The 16,180-nt window shown below is 51.0% G+C and overlaps 2 gene segments (V, D, J or C); both read right to left on the bottom strand.

The window, feature by feature from the left end:
* Nucleotides 1–7,805: 7,805 nt before the first annotated feature.
* On the bottom strand, nucleotides 7,806–8,450 carry LOC119001551 (immunoglobulin lambda variable 4-3-like). The segment is given in 2 exon segments: nucleotides 7,806–8,178; nucleotides 8,301–8,450. Coding segments are annotated over 2 exon segments (369 nt in total).
* Nucleotides 8,451–14,788: 6,338 nt separating this feature from the next.
* Nucleotides 14,789–15,307, bottom strand: LOC119001546 (immunoglobulin lambda variable 4-3-like). The segment is given in 2 exon segments: nucleotides 14,789–15,108; nucleotides 15,221–15,307. Coding segments are annotated over 2 exon segments (366 nt in total).
* Between the last annotated feature and the right edge of the window lie 873 nt (nucleotides 15,308–16,180).

The following is a 16,180-nucleotide window of genomic DNA, read 5'->3' as shown; positions in this document are numbered from 1 at the left end:
ACAGTTGGGGATGGGGCCCCAGGGTCTCTCTTATCCTCTGGAAGGGGGCAAGGATCCTCATGCAAATCTACTTCCTGCTTTCTTGTGGCTGAGGGGTGTCTCCCTGCTGAGTAGAAGAGGGCTCAGTTAGAGGAAGCTGCTGCATGGGCCCTATTCCCAGGGCCTGTGCCCAGATTCCCCAGGGCTCTCTGTGGTGTTGAGTGACACAGTGCTGACCCCTGACCCGGCACCTGCACACACCCTTTAGGCTGAGTCACGGGCCTTCTGTGTGGGCCTGGGAAGCACCCGCAGTCCTCCCCTCTGGTGATGAGATCACCCGTGGGGGCGGAGGGGCAGGGAATGAATGAAGCAGGAGCTTGTGGAGACAGTGACCACACTGGTGTAGGCGAGGCCAGAGTTCTTTGATCAGATACAGAGAAATTGCCCATGATCCTCTCAGGCAATCCTTTCCCATCTTTTAGAAAGAAAACGTCTGAGAACCCTTTGGCATCCAGGGTTAGGCAAGAGTTCTTTGATGATGCCAGAGCTTGATTCATAGAGGGAATGATGAATACACTGAGCCTCACCAGAGTATCTTTCGCTTTGCAAATAATTCTAAACAGGATTTAAAAAAAAAAACAAGGAACAGAAGAAATACTGGAAACCCCGTACCCAATGAAGGTGCCCTTGGAGACCCGGGCCACTCGTGCCCAGCTGAGGAGAACGTGAAATGGCACAGTCACTGGAAAGAGTCTGGCAGCTCCTTAAAAAACTAAAACTGCAGCTACCACACAACCCAGCAGTCGTGCTCCTGGGCATTTATTTCGGGGAAGGGACAACTTAGGTTCCCAGAGAAGCTTTGGCTGGTGGAAATGGGGTTCTCTCTCGGAGCTGCAAGGGAAGCGTTCCAGAGACCCGCCTAAGGGCAGCTGTGGTTTCAGGGTAAGTTTCCTCGGGGTGGAAATAGAAGACGGCCCCCAGGGTTCCAATGCCTCATCTTTGCCCATCCTGCTGTGGAAAAAGTCCAGTCTTCTTTTCCTCAAGCCCAAATACAAACGCCAAGGTCCAAAATATCTGTGATACTGGTTCAGTCCAGTCTTTGTCAGTGTCCTCATCCCGCTGGCTCAGTCTGTGTTTCTGGCTGCACAGTGGCAGGTGTGTGCCCAGGTCCATGTTCAGAGTCTGCACAGCTGGCAGGCTACAGATGGCTGCTGAGGTCAAGGCGTTGAACTAGAGAAAGAACTTCTTTGTTTAGCTGGGGTTATATTAACTGGGGCTTGGGAAGGACCAAGTGCCCTTTCGAACTAAGCAATCAACTTCCCAGTCTTTTGTGGGCTTTGGCTGGGTCCTCCCACTAACCAATCTGTTTTCTAGATCTCCCAGGGCTGTGTGTCCCTTATGCAATCCAATCCTCTCCCCAGACTAGACATTTCCCCCTTATGGTCGCATTCACTTCTTACTGAGCGAGCCTCAAAGTCACACCTTCCCCTGCCCCACCGTGGCCTCTACTGGGCAAGTGTCTAGCAGAGGAACTTGCTGTGGTGCTCGTGTTCCTCTCTGGGTGATGACCAGTAACCATGATCCTTTTTGCCACCTTGGGTTAAAGTTCACCTAGGGAGTGTGTGAAGCTTCCTAGTGAGGCAGGCCCAATATTTGATTGAGCTCCCCAGTATATTATGCTTCGTGATGTCTGATTTCCTTTGTTCCCTTCCTGTGTTCATATCTAACTACAAATGCTAACAGAAGATGCTCATAGCACCTGTGTCTATGATATTGCCCAGTGAGTGCAATCCAGACACCCTGCCTCAGGGACAGTTAAACAGACTTTGGTCACCTGGATGGTGGGACACTGCTCAGCAGTGAAACTAGGGGACTCTCATGCAACAATAATCTTGGGGAATGTCCAGGGGACTAGGTGGAGTGAAAAGTGCCCAACCCAAATTCTAAACATAGTAGGGCTTCATTTTTCTTTCTGTACATCATTTACTCAGAGACAGGATTGTAGAAATGGGGGATGAGTCAGTGAGTGTGAAAGGTGGTGACCTCAGAGGGAGGAGGTGGGTGTTGTCATAAAAGGACAACAGGAGGGATCCCGCGGTGCTGGGATCTCCTGTGTCCTTACAGCTGCAGTGGGTGCGTGAATCTGCACCTGCTGTGAGAACACGTGAAACGAAACACATGCACACGCAATGACCCAGCAATTCCACTCCCAGGTGATTACCTGAGTGAAATGAAGATGAATGTCCAAACCAACCCCTGTGAAACGTTGTAAAAGTTTTATGTGAAGCTGCCAAAGAGCGGAGACCGGAAACTCCCAAATGTCATTACCTGGGGAAGGAATAAGCGCCCTTTCGCTCACCTGTGTGGTGGAATTCCACTGTGCAGTGAAAATGGAAAGAACTGTGAACACACAACAACATGGACGGATCTCAGCTGACTATGCAGAGTGAGAGAAACTGGATCCACAGGGCTGCCTTGTGTTGGATGCCGTCATTTGTGTGACTTTTGTGGGAAGAGCCACTTCTAAGGACAGGGGTTGGACCAGTAGTTGTCAGGGGTTGGGGGAGGGAAGGAGAGGCTCTGACTGCCCAGGGGCTGGCGGGCTTCATGGGCAGAGTCGGGACTGTTCAACTTCCTGGTGGTGGCAGCCGTTACTGCTCTGTGTGCCTTTGTCAAAACCCACGGGACTGTTCACTAAAGATAAGCACATCAGAGTATGCAAATTAAAATGAATTTCTATAAATAAGAAAACTAAATAGTGGTAGGTCAAGACATCCTGGGCAGGCCCTCCCTGAGAGTCTGTGTTCAGGAAGTCTGGGGTCCTCCCACAAGCAAATTGGGCCCCTCTGGTGCTGGTTCCCAGGCGTTTGGGCTTGTGTACCCTCCAGGACCCCGTGGGTCTCTCCAATGAACTCTCTGTGAGCCTGGGAGCCTCACCGGGCCCCTCAACCTGGAGAAAGTCTTCCCAGTTGGTGCTTTCAGGCTCTAATTCCCATCAATGGGGCCCTAGCCTGAGCGATCTGTCTCACTGTTCGCTCCTTCGCTTGGTTTATCTGCGCGCGAATGTGTGACCGCAGTCAGCCAGCCACTGTACACCCTCACTGGGTCCGCCTGTCACCACCCCTCGCCTGGGATCCACCAACCACCTCTGCCTCCACTCCTGGGTGGGCTGGACGGAACCATTGTTCTGGCCCGACCCACTCCACCGCTGACTCTGCCCCTCTTACCAGTCTGGCTGAGTGGTTCGTTGTTGTCGGACTTCTGTACAGTTCAATTTTCACTGTTTTGGCTGCATTTTTGTTTCTAAAACTTTGCTGTCTTTATATTTAGTTGTGAGAAGCCGCAGAGGGGACAGAAACCTGAGAGAGAGCGGAGCGGAGCAAAGTGCCATTTTTCCCCTCTCTGACCCCAACTCCATGTACAGCATCACAACCCAGCGACTGGGTCGACCCGCCCTGGTGAACACCTAAGGCTGCACCCCTCATACATAATAGGTGCGAACAGACCAAACGTTATGACTCAAGAACAGCTCTGATCTCCAGAGCCTATAATTCTAAGTGACCAAGAAATAGCCAAACTTTCAGATGCACAGTTCAAAATACTGGTGATCAGAATGCTCACAGAACTGGTTCATTTTAGCGACAAAGTAGAGGAACATATGAAGGCTAAACTGATTGAAATGAAGGGAAATCCACAGGAAACCAATAGTGATGGAAAGGAAACTGGGACTCAAATCAAGGGAGTGGACCAGAAGGAAAAAAGAAACAACCAAAAAGAAAAGAAGGAAGAAACAAGATTTCAGAAAAGTGAGGAGAGGCTTAGGAACCTCCAGGGCATGTTTAAACTTTCCAACAGCCGGATTATAGGGGTATCAGAAGGGGGAAAGAAACAGCCATGAGTGGAAAACGTATTTGAACAAATAATAAAGGGAACTTTCCCAATCTGGCAAAGGAAATAGACTTCCAGGAAACCCAGGAAGCTCAGAGAGTCCCAAAGAAGTTAGACCCAAGAAGGAACACACCAAGGCACATCATCATTACATCAGCCAAGATTAAAATGAAGGAGAGAATCCTAGAGGCAGCAAGAGATAAGGGGACAGTCACCTACAAAGGAGTTCCCATCAGACTGTCAGCGGATTTCTCAAAAGAAACCTTATAGGCAAGAAGGGGCTGGAAAGAAGTATTCCAAGTCGTGAAATCCAAAGACCTACATCCAGGATGGCTCTATCCAGCAAAGCCTCATTTAGAATGGAAGGGCAGGTGAAGTGCTTCTCAGATAAGGTCAAATTCAAGGAATTCATCATCACCAAGCCCTTATTATATGAAATGTTAAAGGGACTTATCTAAGAAAAAGAAGATAAAAAATATGAACAGTGAAAGGACAGCAAACTCACAGTTATGAACAACCACACCTAAAACAAAAGCAAACTAAGAGGACAGCTAGATTGGGAGCAGAAGCATAGAAATGGAGATCACATGGAGGGTTAACAGCGGGAGTGGGAAGAAGAGAAGGGGGGAGAAGGTACAGAGTATAAGTCGCATAGACGGTAGGTAGAAAGTAGACAGGGGGGAGGGCAGGAATACTATGAGAAATACAGAATCTAAAGAACTTGTGACACATGGACATGAAGTAAAGGGGGGGAAAGGGGGGAGGGGTGTGCAAGGTGAAGGGGGGTGAAGGGGGGAATGGGACAACTATAATGGCATAATTAATAAAATATATTTTTTAAAAAAGGGAAAAAAGAGGAAGTCTGGGGTCATCAGAGAACACACTGAAAGAAGAGGCAGCCCGAGGCAGCAGGCACCATGCTAACCCAGAGGCGGTTACAGCAACGCCAAAGGTAGGACTTACACCTAAGGCAGTGAGGGCCTCAAAGCACCAGTTTTGCTGTTTTGAAGAAATAAAGCCTGGGAACACATCCACGTGTGTTGGGGACGCTCTGCCTGGTATCAGGAATTGTAAGTCTACCCCCTGTGGCTAAGGATGAGCGAGCGACCTCTGGCATGGGAGCCACAGGAGACAAAGCTTGTCTCTGGTAGCAAATGCTGCCTCAGTTTCCTCCCTGCCCCCAAAGCATGGTCGGAAGTCCTTGACGGGAAAGTCTCCTCACTGTGAGGAGCAACCTAAGCCAGACTCGACCACTTGGGAGGCCATCATGGAAGGACTCGGGGGGCTGCAACAAAGAGCAATGGACTCTCGCCCCCCAGCTTTGACATAGCCCGAGTCCCGGTGTCCTCTGGAAGAGGTGCTTCTTGGTTCTAATCCCCTTAAGCCTGAATATCTGATGGGGTGCAAGTCCTTGCCTTGCTAGAGTGTGTCCATGTCCGAGGAAAAATCTGGCATCACAAAGACTTCCTGATAAACCTGTGAAATCTGCTCTGCTAAGAGGGCTTTCATTCATATATGACAAGGGTCTGAGAGAAAATGAGTATGTCTCCCAAAGTTTCTGCAAACCACCCCCCTCCCTGACAAACACTGACTCACGCTAAGCCCTCAGATTTCTTTAAAATGTTATCTACTGTTTGGTCCTTGCCACCCTTTATTCCTGTGTGTTACAACCCAATAAAAGCCCCTGGAGGAAGGAGCTCAACACCTTTTCCCCCTGAGAAACTGGCCACTGCTCAAAGCCTTTTTTCCCCTGAGAAACTGGCCACCTTCCTCCCCAAGCAGATCACATCATATTTCAGTCATGTTTACTTTCATCCGTGGCACATGGGGGGACTTGCGAGGAATGTTGACCCCACACATGTGTGTTCACAGATCCACACACTGGTACAGAAGGACAATGAGGAAGGAATGTAAGAAAAAGAAGCGAACAGCCCGGGGCGAAGACGTCCTGGCCGAATTCAACAGAATGCGACCTAGGGGAGAAGCACAGAGGCTGAAGCAGGCCAGTGCTGGGAGCAGACAGCAGGGACAGGTGGCCCCCTGAGTGCACCCCCAGCCGTGTCAGCTAAACTGTCTCCAGGTGCGGATTCTGAGACCTGTTTCAGCTGCTCCCTGGGTTTAGTTTTCATCAGCTCTTCAGGTACAGGAGCTCCCCTCCTGTGACAGTGACCCTGCCTAATGTCCACTCTCGAGACCCTAACAGCCCAGAAACCAATTCCTTGGACATGAACATTGACTCCTAGTCCCAGACTCCCCTGGTGTCTGTGAATCCATGTGGGGAACAATCCAGGGGACACTGACACTCGTCCTTCCTTCCCACGGTGCAGTGCTCTCCAATGATGGTTCTGACCTTGGTCTCACTGAGGCCCAACCCTTGCACAACCTTGACCACCAGAAGTGCCCTCTCCAGGCCCTTTGTCCCTCTGAACTGGAACCTAAAGTGGCAGCCACCTCACTGGCTGGTCACCATCTGAGCACAGTAGTAGGTGACCTGTGTCTGCTCCCTCTGTAGTCCCTGTCGTCACTAACACAGGTCGTCCCTCTGTCTGTCCATCGAGGCCACCGCTGACTTTCTTTCACCTCACCAACACTACAGGCCCCACATGGACCTGGACAAGGTGTGGTCCACACTCGTGTTGGGACTTCATTCCCCACAGTCCCCCCATACACTGTCCTGCAGTGGGGGTGGTAGAGGACCCTTCACCCACTGGAGGGCCAGCAGGAGCCTTGTTTGGGACAGATTCGCTGTGTCCCTTACAGAGAACAACAGTTGACTGGAGAAGGGAGGATGGAGATGGCTCTGTGACCCTCTGACTCTATCCCTCTTGGCTGACCGAGGTCACTGCAGGACTGAGCCTGAGTCCATGTCCCCCTGTTTGTTCTGTCCCCTGTCCACTCCCTCCCTGGAGACCAGCCCCCCCTTTTTCCTCCTGCCCCTCGAGGTCACACAGGCCACGGGCAGCTCCTGGCTTTTCATCGGAGAATCAGTCACTGGGGACCAGCCTGACATTCTGGGACACAGCCCTGAAATCCTAGCTCATGCCAGTGTCCTGTAGTCACTGTGGACAACAGGCTGCTCTGTGAAGCGTCAAGGCTGTGGCCGTGTGAGAAAAGGGTGGTGTTTCAGTTTCCAGAAGAGATATGGAGGACATGGCCATGTCCAGAAACTTGACCTTCCAAATTGTTTGTGGAAGGGAGCAACCACAGCGTTGAGGTGTAGGGGCATCTACATGTTTTCATGTCAGTGTCCTCTGTCACCACGCTCTGCTGCTCTCCCAGTAGACGTGGCTTGTGCTGTCCCCTGGAAGGTCCTCTGGGTGGATGTAGAACCTTTCCTGTCACCGCAGGCTGGAAATCTGGCACAGCTGGAGGTACCGGGCTGTGGTCCACAAGAGCCCTACCCCAGACTATCCAACAGGCACCCACTTCCCTCCTGGACCCAATTCTGCTCCCACCATGGGGTCAGGTCTCTGTCCTGCCTCCCCTGAGGGACAAGTGCTTCTCTTGGTGAACCTCAGTCCTGACAGGACCCCTGTCATAAACCATGTCCACTCAGTGTAGACATTCACTGCTGTGACTTCCCTGGTTGGTGCTGAAACTGCAATCTCAACATTTTTTCCCAGTCAGAACCCAGTTGGAGCACAGGGCGCAATGGCGTTTCAGGACTTGGTCATCTCAGCCGAGCCTCTGTCTCAGGGCATTTTCCCTTCTGCTGGGCAGCTCTCTCCCAGCGTCGTCCCCACAGTCCTGTGTGAAGAAACACAAAGAATGCTGTGTTGTCAAAATGACCTAGATCATGAGCTGCATCTGCCTCTCCTTAGGGGTGTCCCCAGGAGGAGGTGCAGGATGATGGGACAGTCAACCAATAAACTCAGGGTCTCAGGGTTCTGGGAAGGGAGAGGGAACACGTCAGCCAGAACCCCTGGGGAGGTGGGAGAGGAGGAGGGAGGTTTTGGCCTCACTTCCCCTTTGTCTGTGTCACTGTGGTTTAACCGAATTGGCCATCAATAGTATAGCCTACACCACAGACATACTCAGCCTCGTCCTCAGACTGGAGGTTGGAGATGGTCAAGTAGCGGTCAGCCCCAGAGCTGGAGCCTGAGAAGCGGTCAGGGATCCCATCCCCCTTGCTGTGGCTTCCGTCACTATTAACATACATCAAATACTGAGGGGCCTTCCCTGCCTGCTGCTCATACCAAGCAATGATGTAGGTGCTGTGCTCACTGCTGAGGGTGCAGGTGAGCTTGGCCGAGGCTCCCAGGGAGGCAGAAGCAGAGGGGGTCTGGGTCAGCACAGGATCAGCACAGAGACCTGCAAACACAAAACACAGGGATCATGCCCAGTGCACCCAGAAGGGACAGATGCCCCTTTGGACTGTGTTTGGAAGGAAACTGGTGGGGAGGGGGGTCCCTAGTGCCCAGGGATGCACTGACCTGTGGAGAAAACCAGGGGCAGGAGGTAGAAGGGAGCCCAGTCCATGGTGGGAATGGCTTCCAGGAGCTCTGCCCTGAGGCTGCCCAGCTGGCACTGGCCTCTCCAAGCCCCTGTCTTATCCTCTGTCCTTGCAGCTGAAGAGGGAGGAGCATGAATGCAAATCTCCTCTCTGCTTCTCAACTGTCTGTCTCAGCTCTAGTCTGAGCCCTGTGCCGAAGTAACAGCCTCCTGCTGGTAATTTCCTGAGGTCAGAAGAAGGTCCAGGTGTGGGTTTCAGAGCAGAGAGATGATTTTACCCAATACAAACGTTTTCAAGAGACCCATATCACTCACACCCTTTGCACTGAGCACAGCCCAGTAGAGATGGGACCTTTCAATCCTGAAGACAAGTTCCACAGTGCCCCCTGCAGGTTGTAGGGTGAGTGACATCCTACAACGTTTAGCTCCTTCAGTGCAATGACTGTTATTTCTTTTCAGCCCTCAAGAAATGCTGACCTTGGTGACTATGTTACCTGCACCCTCAACCCAATGTCAGCCCAGCTCCTCCTCCTTTCCCATGAGCAGAGAGCCCTCACTGGGAGGGTATGGTTTTCCCAGAGCCCCCCAAACAATGATTCTGAGTCAAGACTCCAATCCAGGAGACAGACCTCAGAGCCTCACCTATGAATCCTGTCTCTGCCTGAACCCTCTCCATGTCCCTTATCCTGCTCCTCCCCTGTCCCAGGTCCAGGCCTCCTGAGTCCCTGAGTCACCGTCCTGCCTCCTGTACCCAGATGCTCTGAGTGCTCAGGTTGTCACCACGGGGGAATCTGCATCTCTTGAAATTGGCTGTAAGCACACCAGGGTGGGGGACACTGAAATATTTCCCTGGTTTCAAAACCTCGGTGTAAGAAAAATGTAAAATACATCAATATTTTATATTTAATTCACATTGAAATGGTGACATTTTCAAATAAGTTAGTTAACTAAATCTACTAGGAAAACTAATGCCACTGGTTTCTTCCCATTTGTCAGTGTGGCTCCTGGAAGATTCCAGACTACACGTGTGGGTCACAGTTTAATTTCTGTTGGACAGGACGCCCTGCAAGTCACTGCACCAGTCACTTGCTTTTGAAATAGGAGAGAGAACTTTCTGGCACCTTAAGGAGCAGGCATGTCTTAGCACTGAGAGCACAAAGAGAGGCCGAGGACAGTGGTGACAACCAGGGACCCTGGGACCAGAACCTCGGCATGCTGCCACTCTGACCTCAGCCCAGGGCCCCTGCATCTTGGCCTCAGCCCCCCTGTTTATGACAGAGGTGAGGAGGGGACTGTGTGGCACACACAGCTTCTTGGAGCACACAGCTGAGGGGCAGAGGTGCTTGTAGTAGGTCTGACACCTCCCTGGCAGCAGTGAGTGTCTGACCCCCTTCCCATCGACGGCCTTGATCCCCACCCTTGCAGGGAACGCCATACGGTCCCATACTCATTCCCAGGGGATTCTTGTTCATCCCATGATGCCACAGTGTGGGACTGAAATCCCCACCCCAGATTGTCTCATGGCCTCACTCTTGTGCTGGCTTGGCCACAGCTGAGCTCAGAGGTGATGTCTGTCTGCATGATCCAAAGCCACTGTAGAGCATTAACTGTAATGGTGACAATATGAGGCTGAGGTCTGAGCAGGGTCCCCCCCACCCCCAAGGACAGTGTGTAAGCAGTGGCGCCTGAATGACATTCCCACCTTGCTCAGGGCACAGGCAGAACTTGGAGAGATGCTGGAAGTTTGTAACTCAGTTCCATCTCCTGGGACAGGTCATGGATGCTGTGCTCCATTGTCCCCACTGTGTGCTAGTGCCAGGGACAGCCCCAGTGCTTGAAAGGTGTGACAGTTACAGAGTGTGAGCATGACTGGGGTGGGCTGGACAGGAATCAATTATCTGGACCTGTGACAGATAAACATGGCAATTCTAGAAGAACCAACTCTGAGAGACTCAGAGTCAGAATGTTATGTCAGCTGTGTCAAAGTTAATAGTGTAGAAAACCTGCCACTTTTTTTTAAAGATGCGACATAGTTCTTAGTATTCCCCTTGTTTTACCACAGTTAATTTTTAATAGGTGGACAGATAGTTCAAAAACGTACATTATAATAGTCCCCCTGCATGGTAGAATTCCTCATGCCCAGGCCCTCCCAGTCTCTAGGAGGCTCTGCCAGGTGGTCTCTGCTGCCCCCTGGTGGCCTCCCCACAGCGGCTGCAGGGAGAGCAGGTGTGTGCTCTGTCCAGGTGCAGAGTCTGAACCCACTGCTCAGGTGGTATAACTCCCTGATCCATGGACTGAGGGTCCCAGGGGGAATTGATGTTCTCTCCATAACCACTGCCACGAACACGCTCACTGGGAGGAGGAGAGGGAAAGTCCACCTGAAGTTCTCTGACTGACATGTCCCTAGGGTGGCAGTGTTCCTGGGTGTCGTTTGGTGGACAGAGGACTGAAAAGTTGCCTCTCACTGATTCCCACCACTAGTGCAGGTTGCAAACAGGGCGCTGGTGGCATCTGCCCCAAAGACTGAAACAGGAGATGCTCACCCAGGAAACACTGATTCAGCCCCACTGCGTCTGCCAGACACTGCGTCCTGGGTGAGACGTGTGCACGGGACCAGTCCTGCCTCCCAGATGCCAGTGTGCACATGGGGGCACACAGGGGACGTGCTGGTGTGGGTGACACAGCACAGTCACCGCCACAGTCTACCTGAGTCTTGTGTCCCTTCCTAACTTCACAGCCACAGGATTGTTCTTCCCAGGTCTCTCCTGGTCCGCGTTGAACTCGTGGCTCCATGTTGACGTGTGGGTGTATCAACCAGCTGGGTTTCCCCTGAGAACTTGAGCTCTTGTAAAGGAATGAAACAGACTAGATTTTTGTATCTCCTGTCCCCTCGACCCTGGGTGTGACAGCTGAGCTGCAGTGGCCACGCTGAGGTCCGTCTGCAACAAGAAGGAGAGCAGAGCCTCCCCTGGAGAGATGTTGGTAAAGAAAGGGAGAGACGGGAGGACCTCACAGGGTGGTGAGTGTCTGGGGACACCCGACAGGCCCCAGACTTGTTGCTGCAGGAGGAAAAGGGGCTCCTGTCTGTCCAGATCTCTTATTGTCCTTTGTGTGTTTGCATTAAAAAATGTCCTGACTAATGAGGGAGATAATAGCAGAAATCAATGAATCAATCAATTAAGCAATCAATAGAAATAATTACAGGAGAAGAAGTGTGCAGCTGTTGTAGTACTCAGTTAATTAGTTGAGATCTGCAAGAATGGACACGGAGGTCCTCTGTGGGGAGAGGCTGGAGGGGTCTGTCTGGAGGGGACCCTGAAGCTTCCATCAGGGTGGGATGAGGGAGCAGGAGGAGGCAGTGAGTGTGAGGACAGCAGGGTCAGTGTCCTGGGAGGAGGGTCTGGTCTGTCTGAGCAGGAAGGACAGTGAGAAACTAAGGTGGTTATGGTCCAAACCAGGTCGGCCGAATGTGACCTGAATCTCTCACATTAAGGGATGAGGGGCAGGACTGACGTCACACTGAGCACACACACCTGGCTCAGGAGTCAGAGCAGCTGAAGGGGGACCCAGGGGAGGGAGGAGCCACTACACTGTGACCTTGTCCTGTGTGAGTGAGGTGAGTGAGCAGGTGACCCACAAGGACTGTCACTACACAGGGGCTGCCTCTTCCCTTCTGGTTTGCACAGGACGTCACACGGGACCTTCTCTCCTGATTCAGGGAATTCTGACAACACATCACTCCTGCTGCCTAAGCTACAGCCTTGTCCAAATGTCACATTGGACATGAACTAGGTGTGAGGGAGACACCTGAGTTTATCATAACAGGTTCGTCTTCCTCTCAAACCTTTGTGGTAAGTGAGAGGTTTTCTTAGGCTCCGCCGAGAAAGAAATGCCAATCAGCCATAAAATAGGCAATAAAGAGCTTTATTGGGGATTGTGCACCAGGGTGTGGTTCCAGGGTCTGCAGGATGAGGCCAAGGAAGGCACACCCAAGAGGGAATGTAGTGGGGTTTTGCTTTTGTTGGCTCCCCGTGGAAGCTGGACATGGTGCCCTCGGAACAAAGCAGTGATATAGCATTGGTGGTCTCTTCCTTGGTCTCAGGTTACTGTAAGGATGTCTGTCTTGGCAAAGTCCAGCCGGAGCTTCCTCCTATCTCTGCCCACCCTAACAGTAATATTGTCGTATTTACACTTTATCATAGGTTATGAACCACAGCATATATTTGTATAGTGTTTTTGCCTTAAACAGTGATATCTTTTACTGAGATTAATACGACAAAACATTTCATATTTATCCCTGTGGTAACGATTCCTGACACCGTGAATTTCTCTGTGCAGATTCACATCTCTCTGTGTCTCGGGCGTGTCCTCTGCTCTTTCTGGTTCAGAGCGTCTGTGGGTATCAGTTCTCTACGTGTTTGTACATCTGAGAAAGTCTTTCTTTGCTTCCTTCTTGGTAGATACTTTCTCTGGGTTAAGATTTAAAATTGGACAGATTTTGTTTTAGTTTTGTTGTTACCTTTAGTTTTCTGGACTCTCCGCCCCCTCCCCCGTCCGGGTTGTTCCCAGGGAGGCCTCTGCCCTGATCCCTCTGCTCTGTCCTCTCTGTGGACGGGCGTCGTGTCTCCGAGGCTTTTGTGATTTTCTCGTGGACACTGGGCTTAGGAATTTGGTTGTGATGTGTGTTGATGTTTCCTGTATGTTTTTTGTGCTTGGGTTTTGTGGAGGTTCTTGGATCTGTAGTGTCTCACATTTCACTGAAATTGGACTTTTTGCCCAGTATTTCTTCAAATAATCTTTCTACCTCCCCCAAAACGTCTCTGCTTCAAAGACTCCGATCACTTGCCTGGGAGGCTCCCTCCGTGCCCTCCAGCTCCTGACGCTCCTGTGTGTGTTCAGTGTGGTTTTGTGTCTGTGTCTCACGTCCTCTCTGTAGTTTCTCCTCCACATCATCTGTCACTATCTTTCCTCTGAGAAGATGAACCTACTGTCAGTCACATCAGGGTCATTTCATCTCAGACGCCGTAGTTTCCACGTCTATATAGGGACTCGGTGTGTTCTTTGTCTTCCTGGCCTACGATTACCATGTTCAAGCATTTTCTACATACCAAAACAAATGGAGTATAAATTTTCTTACTATCCCTTGATATCATTTATGAAATTCCATCAATCTGAGACTTCACCATTTCACAAATTCCACCATCTGTGAGATTTCATGGCCAGGAAAATGTTTGATTTTGTTGGTTATTATAGCTTGTATTTTCTTGCTTCCATTTAGATATATTTGATGGCGACACCAGACTTGGTGAATATTTCCTTGTTGCTAAACAATACTTGTGTGTGTGCATGTATATATATATTATACAATATACATATATAGAGAGTGTTACATATATAGCATACATATACATACCCGGCTATTCTAGGTTATGGCAGATTCACTACAGATAGTGGAAAGATTTTGATTTTTTGTCAGTTATGCTCACACAGTCTTAGGTGGGATGACAGTGAGGAGTCTGGTGCTAATTTCTCATCTCAAGTCCCAGCTCTTTGACAGGTCCATCTGGTGTCCTGATTGGAAATGGTCTGCTCTGACTGCAGGACCAGTGTCACTTCTGATTGTGTGTGTGAGCTTGGAAAGTAACCTGTGGCATCTCTGCACAGTTCCTTTTGGCCTCAGGAGGTTTCCTCACACCAGGTGGTGATCAGTGTGAACACAGGCAGTGAGTTCCCTGGAGGCTCAAGGGTGATGGAGAACCGCTTGCAGGAGGGTTAGGGGTGATCTGTCGTGTGTATACCTGAGAGGCAAGACCTGCAATGTGGTGGCAATTGAGGACTCAGCTGGGAGGCCCTAGAAGGTCATCCTGAGCCTGAGCACCACACTGAGAGGGGCGTGACCTTGCTGGGTGGATCCTCTCCACCAGCAGCACTTCCCTGTGAGGGCACACCTGTGAGCTGACAGGACCCAGCAGGGAGGGAGCAGGGAGGGTCAGCCCTGAGAGGGGGATGCAGGTGGGTCCTCAGTGTCTTCTGCAGGGGGTTGCTCTGTTCAGAACCCAGGCTGCCAGGACACCCTGGGGCCTCCTGAGCTTCCTTGACCTGGGTAGCTCTGGGGAGAAACCCAGGACAGGTGAGCAGTGAGGGGCCCAGTCACCATTACAAGGATATTCAGGGACAATGAGCACAGGATGTGTGTCCTGGCCTGTTGTCCTTCCACTCACGCTCTCTGTCTCCAACTCACATGCAGGCCCTGGAAATACCAGATCTGCCCTGTCATGTGAGACGGAATCCAGTGGTGTCCCAACCTCTGCACAGCTGCCTGTGGCTGAGGAGGTTCAGTCTGAGGATCTGAGGTCTGGGGACCTGGGCCAAACCTGCTCACAGTGTTGTCTCTAGTTCTATTTGGGCTGGAGGAGAGTGTGACACAGATGGGCTGGGGGTTTTTGTCTCACTTCCCCGTTGGTCTGTGTCACTGTGGCATTAACACTGCCGTACCTGTCTGACAATAATAGTCAGCCTCGTCCTCAGACTGGAGGTTGGAGATGGTCAAGTAGCGGTCAGCCCCAGAGCTTGAACCGAAGAACCGGTCCGGGATCCCATCCCCCTTGCTGTGGCTTCCATCACTGTTAACATACATCAAATACCGAGGGGCCTTCCCTGGCTGCTGCTGGTACCATGCAATGGTATAGGTGCTGTGCTCACTGCTGAGGGTGCAGGTGAGCTTGGCTGAGGCTCCCAGGGAGGCAGAAGCAGATGGGGGCTGGGTCAGCACAGGATCAGCACAGAGACCTGCAAACACAAAACACAGGGATGATGCCCAATGCACCCAGACTGGACAGCTGCCCAGTGGAACTGTGCTTGGAGGGAAGCTGACTCCCTGTGTGCCTGGGGATGCACTGACCTGTGGAGAAAACCAGGGGCAGGAGGTAGAAGGGAGTCCAGTCCATGGTGAGAGTGGCTTCCAGGAGCTCTGCCCTGAGGCCGCCCAGTTGGCACTGGCCTTTCCAAGCTCCTGTCTTATGCTCTGTGTTTGCAGCTGAAGAGGGAGGAGCATGAATGCAAATCTGTTCTCTGCTCCCCAACAAGTGTCTGTCTCAGCACTAGTCTGAGCCCTAACAGCCTCCTGCTGGCGATTTCCTGAGGTCAGAAGAAGGTCCTGGTGTGAATTTCATTGTTAAGTGTTGATTTTACCCAGTAGAAGGGTCTTCAAAGTAGCCTCAGTCATGCATGCCCTTTGCACTTGAGCCCAGCCAAGGGCACTTAAACTGTGGTGTTCCCCAAACCAGGACCCACAGTGCCCCCTGGTGCCCACAGGGTGAATATCATCCTACACGTGTAGCTAGTGCATCAGATGGCTACTTTTTTTTTTTGGCTAAAATTTGTTTTAATGTATGTATTTTACTTACACTTTCCTAATGACATGGTAAGAAAGTGGGCATGTTGCACACACCCCCAATCTCATTTCCCTTGTTCACATTTTGCCACCAGGACTTTCAGGCATAGCTCTTTAAAAAAATTGATCCATTTTTCATATTTACTATTAGCAGTTAGCTATACTATCAGATTTTACCAATTTTTTTCCTGCTAAAGGTAATTGACCTTAAAAATTCAGGAAGGGTTTCTGGGTTGTCAACTTTCTAAGTTTTTATGTGCTTGAAATGGCTTTGTGTGGCTGTCAGGGTTGAGCGGTCTTTCATCCTGGTACAGACTGACAGCTCCTTTCTCCATCACTTTGAGGATCTGACGCCACCATCTTCCGGCACATGTTTTTGATGAGATGTTTGCTTTTACCTATGACAGACGAGCTTTAAGTTGGTCTCTGCTGTCTTGCCTCCCAGGGTCCACGCTCGTGCAGAATGTC

Source organism: Sturnira hondurensis, unplaced genomic scaffold (genome assembly GCF_014824575.4).
Source record: "Sturnira hondurensis isolate 20B ecotype Veracruz unplaced genomic scaffold, ASM1482457v3 Scaffold0016729, whole genome shotgun sequence".
Taxonomy (NCBI): Eukaryota; Metazoa; Chordata; class Mammalia; order Chiroptera; family Phyllostomidae; genus Sturnira; species Sturnira hondurensis.
Note: the sequence above shows the minus strand (reverse complement) of the source record. Positions and strands in the feature narration are given on the sequence as shown.